The 21,301-nt window shown below is 36.5% G+C and overlaps 3 protein-coding genes across 7 annotated transcripts in view; all 3 read left to right on the top strand.

The window, feature by feature from the left end:
* The window catches only part of LOC128209567 (putative deoxyribonuclease TATDN3), a 34,040-nt gene extending 32,160 nt beyond the window's left edge, over positions 1 to 1,880 (top strand). For all 4 annotated transcript variants that reach the window (XM_052913646.1, XM_052913648.1, XM_052913647.1 and 1 more), the window contains exon 11: positions 1,730 to 1,880. In XM_052913646.1, coding sequence (XP_052769606.1) covers positions 1,730 to 1,873 — 144 coding nt within the window. In that variant the 3' untranslated portion in view covers positions 1,874 to 1,880. The remainder of the gene's footprint in view (positions 1 to 1,729) is intronic.
* Positions 1,881 to 5,051: 3,171 nt separating this feature from the next.
* On the top strand, positions 5,052 to 11,732 carry LOC128207382 (cilia- and flagella-associated protein 36-like). The gene is made up of 8 exons (XM_052910261.1): positions 5,052 to 5,198; positions 5,686 to 5,750; positions 6,212 to 6,322; positions 6,954 to 7,168; positions 8,190 to 8,346; positions 9,394 to 9,513; positions 10,239 to 10,499; positions 10,668 to 11,732. The coding sequence occupies exons 1-8, from the start codon at positions 5,093 to 5,095 to the stop codon at positions 10,959 to 10,961; spliced, it is 1,329 nt and encodes a 442-aa protein (XP_052766221.1). The 5' UTR covers positions 5,052 to 5,092; the 3' UTR covers positions 10,962 to 11,732.
* Positions 11,733 to 14,781: 3,049 nt separating this feature from the next.
* LOC128207265 (uncharacterized) lies at positions 14,782 to 19,206 on the top strand. Of its 2 annotated transcripts, none has more exons than XM_052910093.1 (2): positions 14,782 to 14,962; positions 15,931 to 19,206. In XM_052910093.1, exon 2 carries the CDS (start codon positions 15,931 to 15,933, stop codon positions 18,064 to 18,066), a length of 2,136 nt encoding a protein of 711 aa, XP_052766053.1. In that variant the 5' UTR covers positions 14,782 to 14,962; the 3' UTR covers positions 18,067 to 19,206. The 2 variants fall into 2 exon arrangements, with proteins under 2 accessions (XP_052766053.1, XP_052766054.1); XM_052910094.1 differs by lacking the exon at positions 14,782 to 14,962 and adding an exon at positions 15,395 to 15,498.
* Positions 19,207 to 21,301: the final 2,095 nt, after the last annotated feature.

The raw sequence follows: 21,301 nt of genomic DNA, 5'->3' as shown, positions 1-21,301 counted from the left end.
GAAAATCTACGATCAGTTTTTTTGTCAGCAATCTTTATTAATATCATTGGTTTGCAGAGAAATACGCAAAACTTGCCCTTTCCAAGACAAAAAATAAAAAAGTTGCAAAAAATGAGTAATCTGTAAGAGTGCAGCTTTAAAGGATAAGTTTGAAACCATTCAAATAGACATTTGATACAAACACATTTTCATTAAGTTTGACAGATGGAAATTTGGACTTCAAATTAAGACCAAAACTAAACGATAAAATACTGAGTGGCAGTTGCACATTGATGGCCTCATTTCAAAACGCAGATTGTTGCAGATGTAACGAAATCCCACGTTTTCAGTAGCAACGTTTTTTGTATTTTCTTGGTAATTTAATCATGCATGGTTTGTGTAGAAAATGTTGAAGTTACAATTTCTGAAGGTTCAGCATTTCAGTTTCTCAGTGAGATGTCCAATCATTGTTCTACATTTTGATCACATGATACAACACCATTTTCACATTGGATGATTTATTGGGCATTTTGCATTAAGTTGTGGTCTGCCTTTATAATGTTATTGAACGTAAAAATTCTGAAACCGGGAATCAATGAACAGTAATAGTGATTGCAAAAAACTGCTTGTACGGGCACATGCACATAATATGTGTGAACTACTTTTTGTGCACTATGTCATCCCGATTTGTGTACATTGCACAAGTTCAGCATTACATGTATGATAGCACAAGGAAAGTGATTCATAAGATAACAGTGGATATTCAAGATAAGGTTGAAAGAGAAAATTAGCAAACAACTTTTAACTCAACTTCAACATTTACCTGGGGCAGTCTCAAGACTCAAAATTGCATATCTTTGTTTCACTGTAACTTTCCTTTTAGCATAGCTATGATGGTGAGCTCTGCTGGATTATATTCCTATTTGAATATCTTACTATTATTTGTGTATATTATTGTAGGTGAATTAGATAAAGCTGATTTTTTGTTCCTTATAAAAAGTACTTTTCTGAGTCTGAATCTATACATTTCTGTACTGGTATCTCTGGGTTCTCAATAAGTTGCGGTTGAACCATCTTAAATAGTAAGGTTACGAACCAGTTACTTCAAATTCTGCTTAAAATTCACTAATATTTCTGAATTTGAACCGGCCTAATTGGCATTTGAACCGTCCATTTTTTCCAGCAGCCGGTTCTTATTGAGAACACTGGAAGCTAAATGTAGAAATTCTTATACACATTGTGATTCCCAGCCTCTTTATTATCAAGGAGTTCTGCCCCTTTTATTATGCCCCACATCATTTTTACATAAATTTGTATTTAATTTGTGTAACATGCCCCACATTTTGTTACACAAATTAAATATAAATTTATGTAACAAAATGTGGGGCATAATACATGCATTTTTAAAAGCGAGTTGTATGCTGATCTCCCCAAATTAGTTTAAGAATTTGTAACATCTTTTGTACTTTGTGTTTATATATATATATATATATATTTATTCGTATTTGCTTTCAAAATAAAAGGATTTGATTATTAAACAAGCTTTATCTTCATTTATGATTCAGTCAGCTCCCATTTCGGGAAAAACTCCTCAACGACCCGACAACTCCCGCAAACTCCTATTTGGCGCTCTTGACAGCCGCACTAGTTCGCTTACGGCCTAAAACTTTCACCAGTTTCATTTCGATCTTGTATTAGGAAGCCTGTTTTGTAGAATATTTCTAAAATGTATCGAATATTTTACTTTTAGGTTCGGAACGTGCCCAGTAACCTGAGCGTCTCATGCAGCTATATTGCCGAGGTTAAACAACTACCGACCAATCAGCTGGCCAGGATCACCACACAGAATGCCATCAAACTTTTCCCCAAACTTGCTAAATACATAAAGAGATGATACTTTCTGGACTTGTTATTATATGGGTGTTTGTTTATATGACAAAATAGATAAATTAAGATATAAGCTCGGTAGATTGATATCATATGTAAACATTAAACTTTTAAACATAAAGGGACTTGACATAGATGATACTATTGCAAGAAAAAAAGAGAATTGTCAAAAGCTAACATAAAATTGATATGGTTGTGTACGGCGCATTGAATCCTACTGATGTATCAGTCATCGCTTACGACACTTGTATCTTTCGCTGATTTTGCTTAATTTTTAAATTAACTTTTTTTTCTACCACATAAATTTAAAAGTAGCTTTGATATATGTATCTGTACTAATCAAGTGACATAGACATGCTAAATATACACTATAAACTGGGAATTCATTATGCAAGATTTTAAATGAGTAAACTCAACTGAGGCAACAAGGAAATATTCTTTTAATCACGTAAAGTGATGTATTATAGCCTCATTGTAGCTTGTTTTGACAATTCTAGGCTTCTTTTTGAGGGAATACAGTATTTTCCGATTTTGGGACCATTTGGTGTCTAGTACCTTTGATAACATTTTAGAACATAACCTTGGCCAAAAGTAAAAATATGTTCAAAATATTCAAGTGAAACTTAGTATAAAAGTTGCTAGAGATAATACAAACTTACCTTGCAACGTCCATATATAAACCTTTACTTTAATAATTGTGATGTTATGCCCATTTTTTGACCAACACACCCCAGAGAACATTGGTGTTCGCTCCGTGGCACTCTTGAATTCAATCTTAACATTTCAAGTTTGATTGATATTTTAGATGGGGGATGAGGAGTATAGCTATATGCTGGAATCGCCCCTCTCTTAATTTGCTCATAGAAGCATGGTAGATAATCTGAAGGTCACATTTATAAATGTTTCTTTATGAAAGTTGGTCAGAATGTTAACATTAATTATCTCTAAATCAAGTTTAAAACTGGGTCATGTGCCCTCAAAAACTAGGTCATTAGGTCAAATCATAGGAAAAGCGTGTTAGCACTCTAGAGGTCACATTTATGACTGTATCATCGGGGATCTTGGTCAGACTGTTTATATTGATTACCTCTAGGCCAAGTTCGAATCTGGGTCATGTGCAGTCAAAAACAAGGTTGCCAGGTCAAATTTAAGAAAAAGCTTGATAACACTCTAGAGGTCACATTTATAACTGTATCTTAATGACAGTTGGTCAGAATGTTTATATTAGTAATCTCTAAGTCAAGTTTAAATATGGGTCATGTGCGGTCAAAATCTAGGTCATTAGGTCAAATCATAGGAAAAGCTTGTTAGCACTCTAGATGTCACATTTATGACTGTATGTCCATGAAACTTAGTCAAAATGTTTATATTGATTAGCTCTAGGCCAAGTTTGAATCTGGGTCATGTGCGGTCAAAAACTAGGTCACCAGGTCAAATAATAGGAAGAGTATTTTAACACTAGAGGCCACATTTATGACCATATGTTCATGGAACTTGATCAGAATGTTATTGTTGATGATCTTTATTGGATCAGGTGAGCGATTCAGGGACTTCAAGGCCCTCTTGTTTATTATTAGGCTTTATATAAGAACATTATTTTCACATTGGAGAATGGTGTTAAAGTTATCTTCTTTATAAAGTGTTCACAAGTTTTAAACTACATATTAAAACACATTATTTTTTTTAAAGGTACATGTGTATTTCAATTGTTTTTTACCAAATGACTATATGAAAAAAGAAAGACTAGGGTCAGCGCCTATTTCGTTGGGTAACATGAACCAAATGCATTTTTTAGGCTTAAGGAAACAATTTGGTGAAGGGTTCTAGCTGTCAGTAGTTAAAACACTCCTGCAGCTCTGCAAAAATCCACTCGAGTGGACTACAACCTTCCAGATCAAAACTCAGTACTAATAACCCTATTGCATTACTCATCCACTGTCACTGGATTTTCAAATTCAAGTTATTATTTAAAAAATAAAAAAAAAACTTCCAAACTAAAAATATTATACCGAAAATGTGAAAAAATATTGAAAAATATTTTTTTTTATATAAATATACACTTTGTACTGTTTATTATACTTAGTTATTTATCAATATTTTTTCACATTTTCGGTATAATAATTTTTAGTTTGGAATTATAAGATTTTTTTTTGATTTTTTTAAAAAATATCTGAGTTTGAAAATCCGGTGCCAGTGTACTCACCTTACAATGAACGGCTGATGGTGAGTTGCATATGATATAATAAGCATTGGGTATGTGTATTGTGCGGTCAAGAATAACATTTAAGTGAAAGCACTTATTACCAACGGGGTCCTTTGTATTTGCTGTAGGGCAGCACGCTGAAGAGACAGTGGTGGGATACAAGGAAGTCCGTGTTTGATACCCTAGCTAGGTCTTTTTTGAAGACTCCTTGGTTCATTTACATGCTTGGTGTAATTTAGCATCAATTATACTCGGGGTACACGTTTCCTGGTTTAAACTAGCCACAATAAGGGCACGTCTTTTTTAACATTTGGATATTTTTTTGTGTTCCCTATAACACAATGGCATAGAGTCTACAAATCAAAATTCGTCTAATAATCTGAAGGGGCAGTTAATATGAACTAGGATTAAACCAGCTATAGTAATCCTAAAATGCCGTCCAGGCTTTTTTTTCAATTATGTTTAGCCTGGACCAAACATGATTAAAAAAGAAGCCTGGACGGCATTTTAGAATGACTAAACCAGGTAGTACTGAGATCATCACTTTTTCCAAGCACTACCCTGAATATGCGGATCACCAGACAAAGGAGCTACTGTCATTCAGTGTTACTTGGTCAGCAATTGAAACCATGACCTCCCGCTCCATAGAAGGACGCCTTTACCTTTACTGGCATTAGGCATTTATGCAATAGAGACGTTGTTTGAAAAACTATTTCCTTTCTGACGTTTTTTGGAAAACTATTTCCTTCATAATGGTTATGGCAAATTTAACTAATTTTCTCTTTTATTTATAAGTGTTTGTTCGCATATCTAAAGGAGTTGTTTAGGTAACGATATAATCATATTGCACAACGCGAACAATTATTTTGACCTCCAAATAAGAAAATTGACAGGGGAGGTCACTGTGAGTGCGTTTTTGCCACAAAGTGTTGTGTGTTTCTTTTTCATAGCCGGAAGTCATCTTTTCGAATTACTCTGCTTTTATCGTTGAAAATCAACTTCCTGGATATTGGGGAAGCCAAAATGTCAGAAAAAAAGTCAGATTGGGTGTATGACGAACTGTTATGCTTTCTAGGCAGTGCTTTCTTTCAAATTCCAGTTAATGGATTTATTGAAGTCAAAAGTGAAAGTAGGCAAAGTTTGTTGTTTGTAGAAGAACGATGTTTATATTTATTTATAAAATAATATCGGATTTTCTGACATTATGTTGCATTTATATTTAATCAATAACAGTTCAACTGTTGAAACTTAAATCAATAGTTTAACCTCCAGAGAAATGCTGCTTTTATACATAATAGATAAGATTAGTTGTTATTGTTTTAACAGTCACCGACTGACTTGTTAACCTGAATTCTGTCAAAATGTTAATTTGAAAAATTGAAGTTTATGACACTGGCAGTTCTGTTGCAGGAGCTTATATAAGTATATATAGTAATCAACTTATGGTCATTTCTGACCAGCTACTATTGAGGCCTGTTCAGATTCTACCTATTTTAATTCATGGTATTTGTTATAGAACATTAAACAATCTTAGTCCACCTAAATGGCTGTCAACGAATCTTTTTTTTTACTATGGCAGACAAGGATGCATTAAAAGTTTTATATGAATATTTCAGTATTTGATCCAAGCATAGATGATTTACCAGAGTACAAAACAGTTCACAATGAGTACAAAGAAGTGGTATGTGTTTGTATCCATTCAATTATTTATCAACATTATATTATACTCTATAGAACACATTTCTGATTTGAGATATCACTAGGAAACCTCCTGGCTTCTTAAAATGAATTTCTAACAAGAAGACTTATCCCTGAAGTATTTTGTAATCTACATGATAGTACATACATGTGAAATGCAAACTTAGTCAAAACTGTCAGCCATATCAACACCCTATGAATCTTTTTTTCATCAGAACAATTAATAGATTTGATATTCTCTGTGACTGTTTTATATAAAAATTTATGCAATTTACACTGCTCTTTTCATGCCCATATGATGAGTTCATGTATGAATGCCAAAAAATAAATACTTGGTTGATAACTGCAAATTGTCCTGCCTGACATCAGATTTCCCGCTTAGGCCATGTACATGTAGATGTCAGGCGAAATAACTGATTTATCAGGCAATTGTTCCCTTTTTAGGTTCAGTCCCTGCTGGATGCCTTCATGAAGGACACGAAACTGTCAAATGACCAGGTCATATCGGCCCTCAAAGAAATGAACTCAAAAAAAGATCTCAGAGATGTCTTTCAGGTTTGTTTATCTTTGTCTATTACATGTGATGCCGTATGTTTGAGAAGAACATCATAAAAAAAACACATGTACCCGCATGAAGACTTTCTGTTGAATAAATTATAGATCTTGCTAAACTAGACTGGACTCGCATTATACATGTATTGGTTAATTTCAGTGTGAATTGCTGGGATATGTCAACATATGTGGAATTAGTGACTAAATATAAATCATAATGATATTGACAGTGTAGAATAAGATTTTTTTTTAGTAATTTGCATTCAATTCACACAGTTGTTCCACATTAAGATACACTATCATAATGTTTTGAACTTTAAAACCAACTTCTTCTATTATCACGATCAGGCTATAATGAACTGTAGGGACTGTTTGAGCTACATGTAGTTCTGGCCATTATTATTAGAGGACAAGGCCATTTTTGTAACAAACTGTTCTACATGTATTTTTCTACGTATTCCTTTAAGGAAGTTTGAGCTAGTACTAGTGATTGAGGACTAAATAATATTTGTAACAAATTGTAGCCTTGCTTTTTGGGCCTTTAGAGACTGTTTGAGCTAGAACTAGCAACAAAGGACTATGCAATCAACACCATATTTGTAACAAAATGTAGTTTTGCTTTATGTGCCTTTAGGGACTGTTTGAGCTAGTACTAGCTATGGAGGACTATGCCATATTTGTGACAATGATGACACAGAAGAACATTGAGCTACAACAGCAGGCTCTGATGTTGATTCTGAAGCAACAGGGGGCATTACCAGATAGCCTGATGGAAGGGTCAGTGACGACCCCGCCCCCAGCCCCGCGACCCCAAGATAATGAGGAAGAAATCATGCGCAAAGTTCTTGAGTATGGGAAATTTACTGTTTATCTTTTATAGACATGTTTCGTGATGTATATGCTAGAATACTTCAAAGAACTTCAAATTGGCACATTTCCCTGATGAAAGAATATGAGAAGATGACATCATTGGTGAGCCAAGGTGATATTAAAATGCGCTCTTTCTTTAGGGAACATAACTCTGGTCTGAACATAAGAGAGCATAATAATAAGTCCATATTGGCATTCTATTTTTCCAGTAACGGGAGTTTGAAAATAAGATAATTACATATATCAGAAGGTCGATCTTGTCAATTCCCTCTTTCTTTTGGGTACATAATTATAGTCTGACCATAAAACAACATGATAAACTTGTTAATAAGTAAATCTGGAAAATTTTAAATTGTTTTCTGTAGACATTCTGATTCATTTATTTTTAAATAATCTGTTTTTGAAGAAGACAAGTTGAGGTATTATCATAGCCTTGGTGTCGTTTGAGTTTGTTGTGACAAATGTTTAAACCTCAACTTATGTATAGCAAGGCCTATAACTCTGCCCTTTTGGGTTATGTCCCTTTTTCAACTGTAACGCAACAGGCGAGGATTGATGTTTGCCCCTGGGTGCTATTTATTTGAAAAAAACTGTCTTTGCACAGGGCTATGGGGTCTATGTGCAGCTACATTTGGAAAGTGCCTACAGAGGGCTCAGCGTGAAATTGACATAACTGCATATACAAGAAGAAGCTCTCGCTTTGTATATATTCTTTGAGTGCATCTTATTAACTATTAGAAGACACTATCTAGAAATGTGTTTGAATACTATGTGAATAGCAGAAATAGACTTGTTAATTAAGAAAAAACTGGATAAATTTTTACAGCAAAACTTATTGTTTCAAAATATAACTTACCTTTATTACAATAAAGAACAAAGGATTCAATGAATTGATGACATGATTCAAGATGGCCCCATTGTGGCCATAAGGTCTACTTCATGGATGGAAGCTATGAATCAATTTGCCGTTATTTATTTACTGCTAAACTCTTTCCAACAGGCAGTCAAAGCGTGAATATGAGGAGGAGCAACAGAAGCGGCTCAAGCGACAGACGACGAAGGACAAGGATGAGATGGCCAGCACCATTGCCATCTCTAAGCACGAGTTCCTGCAGCTTGAGAAAAACAAGAAGTCCGAACAGGAAAAACTTAACCAAGTGAGAGATTGTATTTGCTATTTATTTTTTTGTTGGTATAAAGTTTTTCTATTAATATGAGCCAGTTTGAAAATAGGATGTAAATAGTTTTACCTGTAGTGTTATGGTGTATTGGTGGGCATGCTGCATCCATTGTGTTGTCCGCTCAAAAACTTAAGAAGCCTTTGTCCAAACATCACTAAATTTGATTAGGATGTGTATTGGCACAATATTTCGGGCAAATTCAATAACCAGCCATATTGCTCAAGTCACTCTTGAGTTATTGCCCTTTGATAATAGAAATTGCCTTAAATTGGACTTGTCCGATCAATGAGTTAAGAAGCCTTTGTCCAATCACCACAGAGTTTGGTCAGACTGTGTAATTGGCATTTTATATTGAACAAGGTTTACAACCAGCCATATTGCTCTAGTCACTGGAGAGTTATTGCCCTTGTATTATAGAAATAACTTGAAAACAGTCTTGTCCGATCAATAAATTTTGATTCCTTTTTTCAATCATCTTCAAATTTAGTCAGAATTTCTATGGGTATTATATTTCAAAAAAGTTTGAAACATAGACATTTGCTTAAGTCACTTAAAAGTTATTACCCTTCCATTATACAAATTACATGCACCTAAAATTGGTCTTGTCTTCTGTCCAATCATCACTTAATTTGGTAAGAAAGTGAATGGGCATAATATCGTGGACAGATTTGATTACCAGCCATAACACTCTAGTCATTCTGGAGTTATCGCCATATACTTATATAAATAACATAAAATTGTTCTTGTCAGATTTAGAAGCCTTTGTCCAATCATCACCAAATTTGGTTAGAATGTGTATGGGCAGAATACCTTTGTCAGGTTTGAACCAGAGTTATGAAATTTGGATCGGCAAGAAAACTATATTTACAGTGTCTGCCCACTAAATTTGACATACTATATATACAACCACTTATTGACAGCCAAATATTGCTCTGAACTACTTATATTTCTTTGTAACTTGGTGTGCCATTCATATACATACTTAATGTTTCTTCTATTGTACTTGGACATGTATTTCTGCAGGCAATGGTAGGGCTGTCACTGCAGGGTACTTCAGAAGGTCCCACCACCAAGGCCATGGCCCCCCTCATTCCTGTTCCCACACCGGCTCCGGCAAAACCACAGGTGGAAAAGAAACAACAGGTAACTATGTGCTTCTAATGTTACATCTAGTACTAAGATTTAACAGCTCAGATCGTTTTCTTATGCAGTCATCATAAGTTTTTATGCACTCACTTAAAGAAGGGAGAGTGTGGACACGCTTAAGTACGGTAGCTTACTTTAATTAGCCAAAATATATATTTGTATCAAATTTTGATAAACGTTTTTATATCAAATTGACCTGGTAACTGCATATTATTCATTGAATAACTGTATGTAAATTTTTTTTATAATGTTACGATGAGCTGGCTGCGGCTTTGCCTTTTGGCAGTTTACCCACCCAGATGTGTTATGGGAAACATAACGTAACACTTGTCAACCTATTCCTGTTGAATTTTATTTTATTTTATGGCATTTTGAATAAATGCCCATTATCAATCAATGCAGTGTGTTTCTTGTATTTATTCCTACATACATTACTAGGTCAACCGGCTTGCGGTCGCCTTTATAGCCTCATAAGTGTACAATATATAAATTCTTAGGTCTAGATAAATGTTCTGTTAAATGTCTGCAGATACCTCAAATGTCTGTATTTATTAAAACTATATTCAAAGCATTACTACCTGTATATATGTGGGCTATGATGCCTTTACTACATTAAATGTTTAATTTTATTTTTCAGTTATTGCGCTTGACTAGTGTCATGTTAGGAGTTTACAGGCAGTCTTTATATAGGTCAGATAACCCATTTATGTCTCTTATCACAGCCTGTGATTGGCACCCCTGGTGTTAAGCAGACCCAACCAACGGTGACTGTAACAACCCCCGGAGGGGCTACCGGTACCATGCCCATTGGAGCTGGGACTTCAGATGGCACATCAGGGCTCTCCCAAACCGTGCTGGGCCCAGGGCTTCTGCCCCTGACCTCTGTCCCATCCAAGGTGTCAAGTAGCGAGGCTGCTGCAAACTGGCTGAAATCAGCACAGACAGAGAGTTCTGGAGGAGATCAGGCTGTGCAGAAAGCAGCGGTAAGCAATTTTCTTTGCCTTTTTACAAAACCATGTTTTTTGCACTGATACGATTTGGTGATTATTTGCCTCTGAGTTTTGAATGCTTAGAATTCAATCAAAATAAGTGGATTAAGATATACTAGACAGAAGAATAAATAGAAACTTCTGTTCATTTCCTTTAATTAGGCTGCGATGGCGGGCATGAGTGCAGATGAAATCAAGAAGCGTCAGGAGTACCTGCGACAGCAGAGGGACAAATTGATCGCAATGAAGAAGGCAGAGCGGGAGAAACAGCTTCTAACGGCTGAACAAAGCAATCCAGAGCGTCCGGCCTCCGCTCGCGCCGCCAGACAGACACTCAAGGGAGATAAACAAGAGGAGAAAAAACCTGTAATCTCAGAGGAGGAACAGAAGAAAATAGAAATGAGACGACAGATTGCAAACAAACTGAAGGCAGAATTAATGGGGAGTAGCAATTGAGATTGGAATGGGTTAATAGGCTGTGTATTTTGGCTCGGTTATTGTAAAAGCAAATCATGTGTACTTTTATGAAAATACAATGCGGCTTCTGAATACCTCATGGTGTTTCAGGATTGATTGATTCATTTTAGCTTGTCTGTTTTTATATTTAAAAAGTGTAGCTTTTGGATAGGTGACTTTGCCTATATTGTCATGCAAAAGCTTTACCGTAATCCTTCGCCATTACTAAATAAACACACCAAGATATTCAAATAGAACTTGGTATACATGTTGCCAGAGACAATACGCACATGTACAGCAAGGCGCATATCTCTGACTTTAAACACTATGTTTCTCTGGCTTCAAAAATGATTGAGTTATGCCCCAGTGTTTGTCTGGTTATTGTTTTCTTAAAATTGAATCTGAGGAGTAAATGAAATCATTTCAAAACTCAAATAAAGCTGCATGAAGAAATGCATTACCATATGTTGACGGAATAATGTCTCCATTTAGAGTAAAATATGTTCACGGGTTTGATTTTGTTACTACTGCATTATTTTTTAAAGTTCATGCTTTGTGTTAAATGATTACATTGTGTTCCATGGGTTGTACTTTACAGAAAAACCAGTTTCTTCTATTGATATCGACTTTTACATGTGACATATCAGTGATGACTTTCTCTTGACGTTGACCCGTCCATGAAACTCTCTACATTTAACTTTTTCGTTATTGTGCCTTTGTGATGTTTGAAAGTTCGTGCAAAAAACCTTTAATAAATTCTAAACAAATCAGCGTTGAATGACTTCAATATTATGTATCTGTTAGCTAATGTTATCAGTCCTGGTACAGTACGTCTGTCAACAATTGCCAGAAAGACATCTTCTTGGAAACCAGCTGGCCAAATTTCGGTAAAACCACACAGGAAGCTTTCTATGGCAACGTTCTTCAAAATACAACAAGACGTCAACATAAAAATGTTCGACTTCCTGTTTTTTTCCTTTAAAAGAAAATGTCGTCTGAAACTACTCAGATTTATTAAAACTTCACAGGAAGTTTCGTTGGGTGATCGTCTTTAAGAATACAAGGCGTCTCGATTGACATACAACAGCAATAGCAAAAAATGGCTGAATTTCTGTTAACACTAAACATCTATCTGATATATCATTTTTCTCTAGCTGTATATAATATACTGAAAATTGACTGTAACCTTTTAATTTTCAATAGTTTTTTTCTTTACTCTAGAAGCAAGGGGAGCCGCATAGGTCTTTATAGGAAAACAATTTTGCTAAGATGGAAGAAAATAAATTTATGAGGTCGTTCAATCTAGTTCTCCTGCAAGAGTAAGGTGATGCAAATCAACATTTTCCCACTTTAATATCATATCAAAATTTAATATGTATCTTCTTTGAAAATAGGTATTATGACCGGTCAAAGCTTGTAACCCTGCATGCACATTAATGGGTATATCTTTTTCATTCACATAACAAGTAAGCGATTCAGGGCCATCATGGCCCTATTGTTTATAAATCAGGCTGTGCTCTAATGCTATTTTTAAGCAAATTAACTGTTTGCATTGAGTCTGAGGCAATGTTCAATATAATAACACGTATATAATACGCGTATTTCTGGTGCTACAAGCTACTGAAAATATACACCAAGTGTCTGAAGGCACTTTAAAATAATGTTGGGTGCAAAATTTAGGGTAGACCGGGAAATCGGAAACAAATATTTCTTTCTTAAAGCTTCACTCTCACAGATATACCATTTAAACAACATTTTTACTTTTTGTCTCGGAAAGAGCAAATGTTTGCGTAAATTATTTCTGCAAACCAATGATATCAGATTGCTAACAAAAAGATCAGATCGTAGATTTTCATATTTCTGTTCGAAAATTAATGTTTTAAGGCTTTAACCGTTACTTACAGTTTAAGAAAAATGCATTCAACGTAAATTTTTGAACTCAAATATAAAAATCTGCGATCATATTTTTTTGTCAGCAGTCTTACACAATTGGTTTCCATGGATCGCGATCTGTGAGAGTGCAGCTTTAAAGGCCTAGTTTAAGATATGTTTGGCATGATGACCCCCGGCTGTGCATCTCCTGTTAATTGCACTGGTATCACAGGAGGGGTTTCCATGGATCGCGATCTGTGAGAGTTCAGCTTTAAAGGCCTAGTTTAAGATATGTTTGGCATGATGACCCCCGGCTGTGCATCTCCTGTTAATTGCACTGGTATCACAGGAGGGGTTTCCATGGATCGCGATCTGTGAGAGTGCAGCTTTAAAGGCCTAGTTTAAGATATGTTTGGCATGATGACCCCCGGCTGTGCATCTCCTGTTAATTGCACTGGTATCACAGGAGCGGTTTCCATGGATCGCGATCTGTGAGAGTGCAGCTTTAAATGCCTAGTTTAAGATATGTTTGGCATGATGACCCCCGGCTGTGCATCTCCTGTTTATTGCACTGGTATCACAGGAGCGGTTTCCATGGATCGCGACCTGTGAGAGTGCAGCTGTAAAGGCCTAGTTTAAGATATGTTTGGCATGATGACCCCCGGCTGTGCATCTCCTGTTAATTGCACTGGTATCACAGGAGGGGTTTCCATGGATCGCGATCTGTGAGAGTGCAGCTTTAAAGGCCTAGTTTAAGATATGTTTGGCATGATGACCCCCGGCTGTGCATCTCCTGTTAATTGCACTGGTATCACAGGAGGGGTTTCCATGGATCGCGATCTGTGAGAGTTCAGCTTTAAAGGCCTAGTTTAAGATATGTTTGGCATGATGACCCCCGGCTGTGCATCTCCTGTTAATTGCACTGGTATCACAGGAGGGGTTTCCATGGATCGCGATCTGTGAGAGTGCAGCTTTAAAGGCCTAGTTTAAGATATGTTTGGCATGATGACCCCCGGCTGTGCATCTCCTGTTAATTGCACTGGTATCACAGGAGCGGTTTCCATGGATCGCGATCTGTGAGAGTGCAGCTTTAAATGCCTAGTTTAAGATATGTTTGGCATGATGACCCCCGGCTGTGCATCTCCTGTTTATTGCACTGGTATCACAGGAGGGGTTTCCATGGATCGCGATCTGTGAGAGTGCAGCTTTAAAGGCCTAGTTTAAGATATGTTTGGCATGATGACCCCCGGCTGTGCATCTCCTGTTAATTGCACTGGTATCACAGGAGCGGTTTCCATGGATCGCGATCTGTGAGAGTGCAGCTTTAAATGCCTAGTTTAAGATATGTTTGGCATGATGACCCCCGGCTGTGCATCTCCTGTTAATTGCACTGGTATCACAGGAGGGGCGCATGTCCTGTGCATTTGCTTGTTGGTTTAGGGCCATTTAGCGTCGACAATTTTAGATTAGATCATCTAACTGTCTTACTAATACATATCACCATTAAGTATAGCTGACATATTTATGAATTAAACCGATTGGAAATAAATAATAAACAAATAAGAGTGATAAGTTTTTGAGTAGTGATATACATTATTATTATTATTATTATTATTATTATTATTATTATTATTATTATTATTATTATTATTATTATTTGGAAAACAACAACAACAACAACTTAAAGACAATATGTTTTGTCCATTTCTATAATAAAACCTTTAGAACCTGCACAGCATGACACTCAGATCGGTGATCTGATAGACAGCACACGGCAATAAAGATTTTGATCAATAGACAGTAGTTGTGTACAATACACGGATTGGGGGGGGGGGGCGGTAAATTATAGAAGGCATAAACTAGGCGTTTAACATACTTAATTGCAATCGGAACACCTTGGCCTGTATCGAACATAATTGAAGTTTGCCGAAGATGGCCGAGTTGTTACGATTGGCTTTATTTGATTTCATATCGAGCTACTTGACTGTTTTATTAACAAGGGGCTTGTAGTTAAGTGAAGACAGGACGTTACAGCTGTTTTGTCTGACAAAATGTTAAGCACTGTTAACACAGAATTGGTGAATTATTAAAACTTTGTTTGAGAAAAGGAGTTTCCAATATTCGAGATTGTAAGTTGAAATATTTGTTTATTTTATCAAAGATTCTTAAACTTTGCTGACAGGGATATGAGTATGTTGTTTGCATCACAGGTGATAGTCACGTAGTTTGGTCTCTAAAATATGGCCCTTCAGTCCTTTGATATTGTTTAAAAAAAAAAAATTAATGTGGCCCGTCAGTCCATTGATATTGTTTAAAATTTAACAAAAAATAATAAAAAATGATAAAAAGACATTTCAATAAATTTCGAAGAGTGTAACTTGAAAAAATATCATTATATATATATATATATATCAAATAGACAATATGTCTTATGGGACTACCCCGATCCCGACCCCCCCCCCTCCTATATACCAACATTTTTAACCATTCTTTCGGTTTTTAGGGAGTGGTGCATGTCGAAAGGTGCGCCTTTAAATCATGTCATGGTTTATTTATAGACTTTTGGATTTTCCATGTACACTCCCACTAATAAGAATGAAACCAAAACGAGGAATGTTACTTTATTTATTATTTTATTCTTGTCGTAAACAACACAGTAACAAAGGTATTTATGATTCAGTTGTGATAGGATTTGATGAGCATTATGTATTGTGCAGAAATCATTTAATTATGTTTTATTCGATTATGATGAAGCCGTTACTGTAAATATTACACACTCGTATTATCAATTATGTATACGTGAACCGAAAGTACGTAAAAATGGAACTTTCCTACTAATAAGCATATTATCTGTATTCAAAACTGCTGATTAATGTTATATTATTATGGATCACGTCTGTATTTCCATCTCACGCGGACAAACACAAGATTAAAACTAATACTTTAAATAAATCTGTCATATATATATGCAATATTTTCATTAGACAGTTTGAAAGCGAAAGTGAAAATTAAGGTTATTCTAAGTTTTGTTTTATATTACTTGTAGAAACATAATTCGTTTCATGAAAGAATTATAACCATTGTTTCTTATTTAAAGATGGAGAACCCGCCCGACTTTTACCGGATAATGTCTCTCCGTCTGTCCAGGGCGTTAAGCGACATTGGCGTCAACAGGTGGATGGTGAGGAGAAGAAGGAGAACTTTTCTCATGTTAGAGGCGAGCGAGACGATCTTTAATAAACTACAAGGACGTGATTTTACCAGTTTCTATTTCGGGAGTCAGTCAGAGGGAACAACTACACCGGGACTAAACTCCGATATTGACACATTAACCTGCATAAACATCATCAACATAATGTCATCCTGGTCTGAATGGGAAGCCGGGAGGCGAAACATGCTGATGGTGAAGGAAGAAACGTGCTCTCCACAACATTACCTATTACAGGTGATTAGACCAGACTCACCTGAACCGGTCATACATTCAAGTTATGTATTCCATGTAGTTGACAGTAAGGGCCGTGTACTATTTGTAAATACATTATTTGGATTTTTTACCCAACTGATCTCAATAAAAGATAATTTACTTTACTACTCCAGTGGCCCATCGCATAGCCCTTATAAAATGTATGACATTGTGTTCGCGTATTGGTGCAGGTCACTTCCGCAAGAATGCCAAGCTTGGTTTGAACGACCGAGGCCCGGCCACTGGCCGACACCGGAAATGCTGAGAGACATAAGGGAGTGTGGGTGTTTTCTTGTTCCTGATGGATACTTTGACAGCTATTACAGACATGTTGAATGGAGAATTTCTCCTAGTCTTATTGAGAGAACACTGATGTTTAGCATGAAAACAGTACAGCTTAAATGTTATGTGGTTCTGAAGATTCTAAAATCACACGTCATCAACCCCCTTTTAGATAATGAAGGAAAACTGACAAGTTTTCACTGCAAAACTGCCCTGCTTTTCGCCGCGGAAAGGTTGCCGTCCGAAATGTGGAGAGAAAATCGCTTGATGGAATGTATTGTGTATTGTTTGAAATTGTTGCTTGGTTGGACGAAAACCGGTATGTGCCCTCACTACATTGTAGCAGGCGTGAATCTTTTTCATGGAAAATTTACAAGTCGGCAGTTAGCAAATCTTTCTAAGATCCTTTCAAATATCATTGACACTCACTTAGTAGTACTCGCGTACATACAAGCAGACGATTTAGGTAACCGGATGTTCAACACAAATATCATAACTGTTCGCTACAGTGAAGGGTTACACATATCGACAAAAAATAGTTTATGTAGGTGGCTAAGTGTATTTGCTCACTTCAGGTTTAATATGTTTTTCCAGTTAATTCTGCCTGAGACGTCTGATTTCATGCCTGAAGATATGATTTCATTTTACGGCCTATATCTTAAAACAGTACGTACATATGTTCATGAGCTGCCGTTTCCATTAAGAGTACAATATTTTGACTATGTTTTTAGACAAGTGTTGAGCGTTTTTGCATCCACTGCTGCATCATGTTGCATACGGAATGGTAGTGTTGTTCCTAGAAATATACTGTGTCTGTTCGAAAGTTCCTTAGATACGGATGTGGCGTCATCAAGACTGAAGTTGGCTTCTTTTCTCGTCTGTCATAATGAGCTTGAAAGAGCAGCGGACGTTCTGAATGATGTTGAACGTAGATATGACGACAGCGTGCAAGCTGTATGTGCATGTAATAGGATGGATCCTTTAGATACAGAACATCACAAACCACTGTGCACTACCAGTGTTGTTAATAACGATGACGTGTTATTAACAAACAAAACGGCATTATGTGTTCGCTACTTGAGACAGGAGGCGTTCTGTGCTCCACCGATATTACACTACGAGATGGTGAGAGGAATAGGCGAAGATATCAATCATAGAAACAGTAATGAACGTGGTTGGATGAATTGGGCCGTTGTGGACTCACTGCCTTACCTCTACTACCTGCAGTATCTGACTTTCCGTGATCTTGGCCAGCGAGGAAGACAACGTCAAGCTGTATTGAACTTAAATAACTGCTTTTTTGACGCCAGCCTTAGTTCCCATCTCTATCACCGTGAGACGTATTCTAACCTGTTGGGCCACTGCTTGGAGATGGAGGGCCTACCGGTGTTGGCGTTACAACTGTACAGGATATCCGTCGAAGTGATGCCCAGGAACAACGCGGCGCACTGGCATATTCACAGACTGAATCGTAGCTACGAGATTTAAATTTAAACTTGAAAAAGCATGTTTTAATATGTTTTATTACTATATATGCCAGTGAGTTTATATTAATGAAAATAAATCATGTTTTCATTTAATGGATAAGGTTTTGTATGATTATTAAAAATTGTATGTTTATTATTATTTTTTTTTATTATTATTCTTTTAATTGTTATCATTATTATTATTATAATTATTATTATCATTATTATTATTATTATTATTAGTGTTATTATTATCATGTTAGTTTGGCTTTGTCCTAATTTTCATAATGATAAGTATGTTTGACCAAAGTAACACTGACCTGTGTCCCTTTTTCTTTGACACTTAAAGATAAATTTATTTATATCCTTCTTTTCTTTTCTTAATTTTTGTTCGCAAATCATGCACACTTGATAGCAACCATGGCGGTGATACGCTTAAGCTATTTCCACGCCAACAAAACTAGGGATTATTTGATCCATATGTTGCCAGGAAAAATGCTCGTTCCATCTGCCATTAGTTAACAGTTGAAACAGAGGCAATTTCTTTTGATAAAATAGGGATCGAATTTAAAAGAAGCTGCAAATAGACACAATCAAAGTCCCGAAGTTTTGTATTTTGAATCTTTTAAAACAACAACTGCTCACTTCATAGTATATATTTGTATTTTTTATCTTGAATATGCCTTAGATAGGACATGACTGGAGTATATAAAAGTGTACACTTTTAACGCTACCGTTAAAGCTGCACTCTCACAGATTGACCGATTTCACATTTTTTCAATTTTATCTCAGAATCAGCTGATTTGGGATCAGTGCTTTAAATTCAGTCATATAAGACAACTTACAACAGAATAAATCTCAATTGTTTGAAAAAATGCCGAAAATTACATTTTTCTTAAAGCGTTTGAAACGCTTTAAGCCATTAAACATCAATTTTCGAACGTATCTATTCAAAACTGCCATCTCACATCTTATCACCAGTCTTATATCATTGCTTTCCAGACATTTACGCAAAATTTGGCTTATTCCAAGACAACAATTTAAAACGTTGTCAAAACGGTCCATCTGTGAGAGTGCAGCTTTAAGACATTGAAAATGTATATAGAAACTATGGCGGTTTGGTCCACAATATTGAATAAATAAAACGACAATAGCCCTATAATTATGTTTAGCTTATTTGGAAGTTCAAATTTAACTAGTGTTTCATACCTGGAAGTTATCTAATTGATGAAAACACGATATCAGGGGCGTACCTGGACGCTTTTTAAAAGTACGCCAAGTATAAGCAGCGTAGTTGCGACAATAGCAGAAACGCTGCGAGTGCGGGGTAGGTGCGGGAGGGGGCATTCAAAGGCAAAAGGGGCGTTTTCATGCTATATTTCAGTGCTAAAATGAAATTTTGTCTGTTATTACCGTACAACTTTCATGTTTATTAAACCTTCTATCAAACTGACACAATCAATTAAAATGGAATAAAATATGAATCGAAGTCTCACACAATGCTCTTGTGAACCGAAATGGTCGTGACAATTTTCGCCGTTCCAAAGAAAACAGACTACATTATTCAAAATCGATAATGCGCACATAGTGATGTTTATTATCGTCAATAGCAGTTTAAATCTTATAACAGCAGAGCCAGACGGCGATCTTTTGTTCGAAATATTAACTTTACTAGTTGTTCATATACAGTCGAACCTCGTTGGCTCGAACTCGCTTGGCTCGAATTCCTGGATGGTTCGAACTTTGGGTAAAGGACCGATTTCTTGATATTAGTAAAAGGTAAAAAAATCCCGCTTGGCTCGAATTTTTCGAAGCTCGAGGTATTTTCGCTGGTCCGTTGGAGTTCGAGCCAACGGGATTCGACTGTACATGATATTCAAACCATCGGCTATGGTTACTGTTCAAAATATAACTTAAGCCTAATTAGAAAATTAAACAATTAGGCGCTTGTTTTACACGTTTTCCCTCATAACTGTCTTATTTTCCATGACTTTTGGCATTTATCGCGTTTTATGAGATTTGTAACTGACAGTAATTCTATGGCTCGAGCATTTGGCCTTGACCTTGAACTGTGAGATTGACCTTTTGCAGGGCGGTTAGAGCGTGATTTCCGCATATCGCGTAAATGTTATGCACCAGTCAATTGTAACCACGCCCCCACCCCCTGGTCGGGGTTATACCGGGGATAGCCGGGGAAATGGAATGTGTTTTTACGTTTGAGGTGGCCCCGCAGTGCCGGGTGAATGCGGTGGTTTTGTCTTCGCTTTAAATATAGCGGGGAATGGGCCTTACCTATGGTCCCTGGGGTGCGGGGAATTTGCCGGGGATATTACCATCTGTTCGTTCCCGCAGGGCGGGGATTTTAGCCGGGGTTGGCTGGACCGAAACAAAAAAATCCCCGCTATTTTTTTGCCGGACCTGGGGGGGGGGGGGGGGGGGGGGGGGGGGGGGTGCGGCGTGGTTACAATTGACTGGTGCATTATGAACACGTTTCTCATGAAAATCATTCCATTGGTGTAAAATATAAAGAGCATATGGGAAAGTACATGCAAAATATATGGCTGGAATATTTGACCTGAAACTGTGATAGTTCAATTGAACAACTTTCAAGGTGTTTAGAAGATATTGAATTAAAATGAAATCTATTGCTCGGACATTTGGAGTTGAGCTGGGGTTAAGCACGTCGTCTCAAGGTAGTGAATAATTAACCCTCAGGTGTTAAAAATATTGAGCGGACAAGATATATATGACTCTGTCATTTGACAATTAAATGTGACTTTTACCTTGACCAAGCGCGTCCGGAATTAGGATTCTGTACGTTGTATTGAAGTAGTGAATTATTGACCCGAAATTCACGAACATTCTTCCAGAGGTTTTAAACCGTTGAGGTCATACTTAAAATGGTTCGAACATTTAAATCTGATTATATTATATTCGTTGAGAAACTCATCAGTATTAACTTTTGATCAGTAATGGGGTCATTTTTAACGGCTAATAATATTTAAATGTCAGAGATCGAATGTCCGTGGAGAGAGACAACTAAGTGTGTCAGAAAATAACCAGAGACTTCCGCAATCTTACTGGCTAGCTTCTTTATACGCAAAGCCGGGTCGAAACTCCAGCCTACAACTTCCTAGACCGGTTAAATAAAAAAAATATCAATGCATTGACGATCTTGTATTTACAGAATGCATCCCGGATTTAGAGACATCACTGGTACATTTTTCGTTTAGTATAAATGCCTCTGGTTAAGACCA

Source organism: Mya arenaria, chromosome 11, assembly GCF_026914265.1.
Source record: "Mya arenaria isolate MELC-2E11 chromosome 11, ASM2691426v1".
Lineage (NCBI taxonomy): Eukaryota > Metazoa > Mollusca > Bivalvia > Myida > Myidae > Mya > Mya arenaria.
The sequence above is the reverse complement of the archived record's forward strand: the minus strand, read 5'-3'. Positions and strand labels throughout refer to the sequence as shown.

Bases quoted from the DNA above. Each gene is read 5' to 3' on its own strand.
- LOC128207382 (XM_052910261.1), top strand. From the start codon at position 5,093: ATGTCAGAAAAAAAGTCAGATTGGGTGTATGACGAACTGTTATGCTTT. The intron at 6,323-6,953 runs GTTTGTTTATCT...ATGTGCCTTTAG, and splicing joins ATCTCAGAGATGTCTTTCAG to GGACTGTTTGAGCTAGTACT. The intron at 7,169-8,189 runs GTATGGGAAATT...TCTTTCCAACAG, and splicing joins ATCATGCGCAAAGTTCTTGA to GCAGTCAAAGCGTGAATATG.
- LOC128207265 (XM_052910093.1), top strand. From the start codon at position 15,931: ATGGAGAACCCGCCCGACTTTTACCGGATAATGTCTCTCCGTCTGTCC.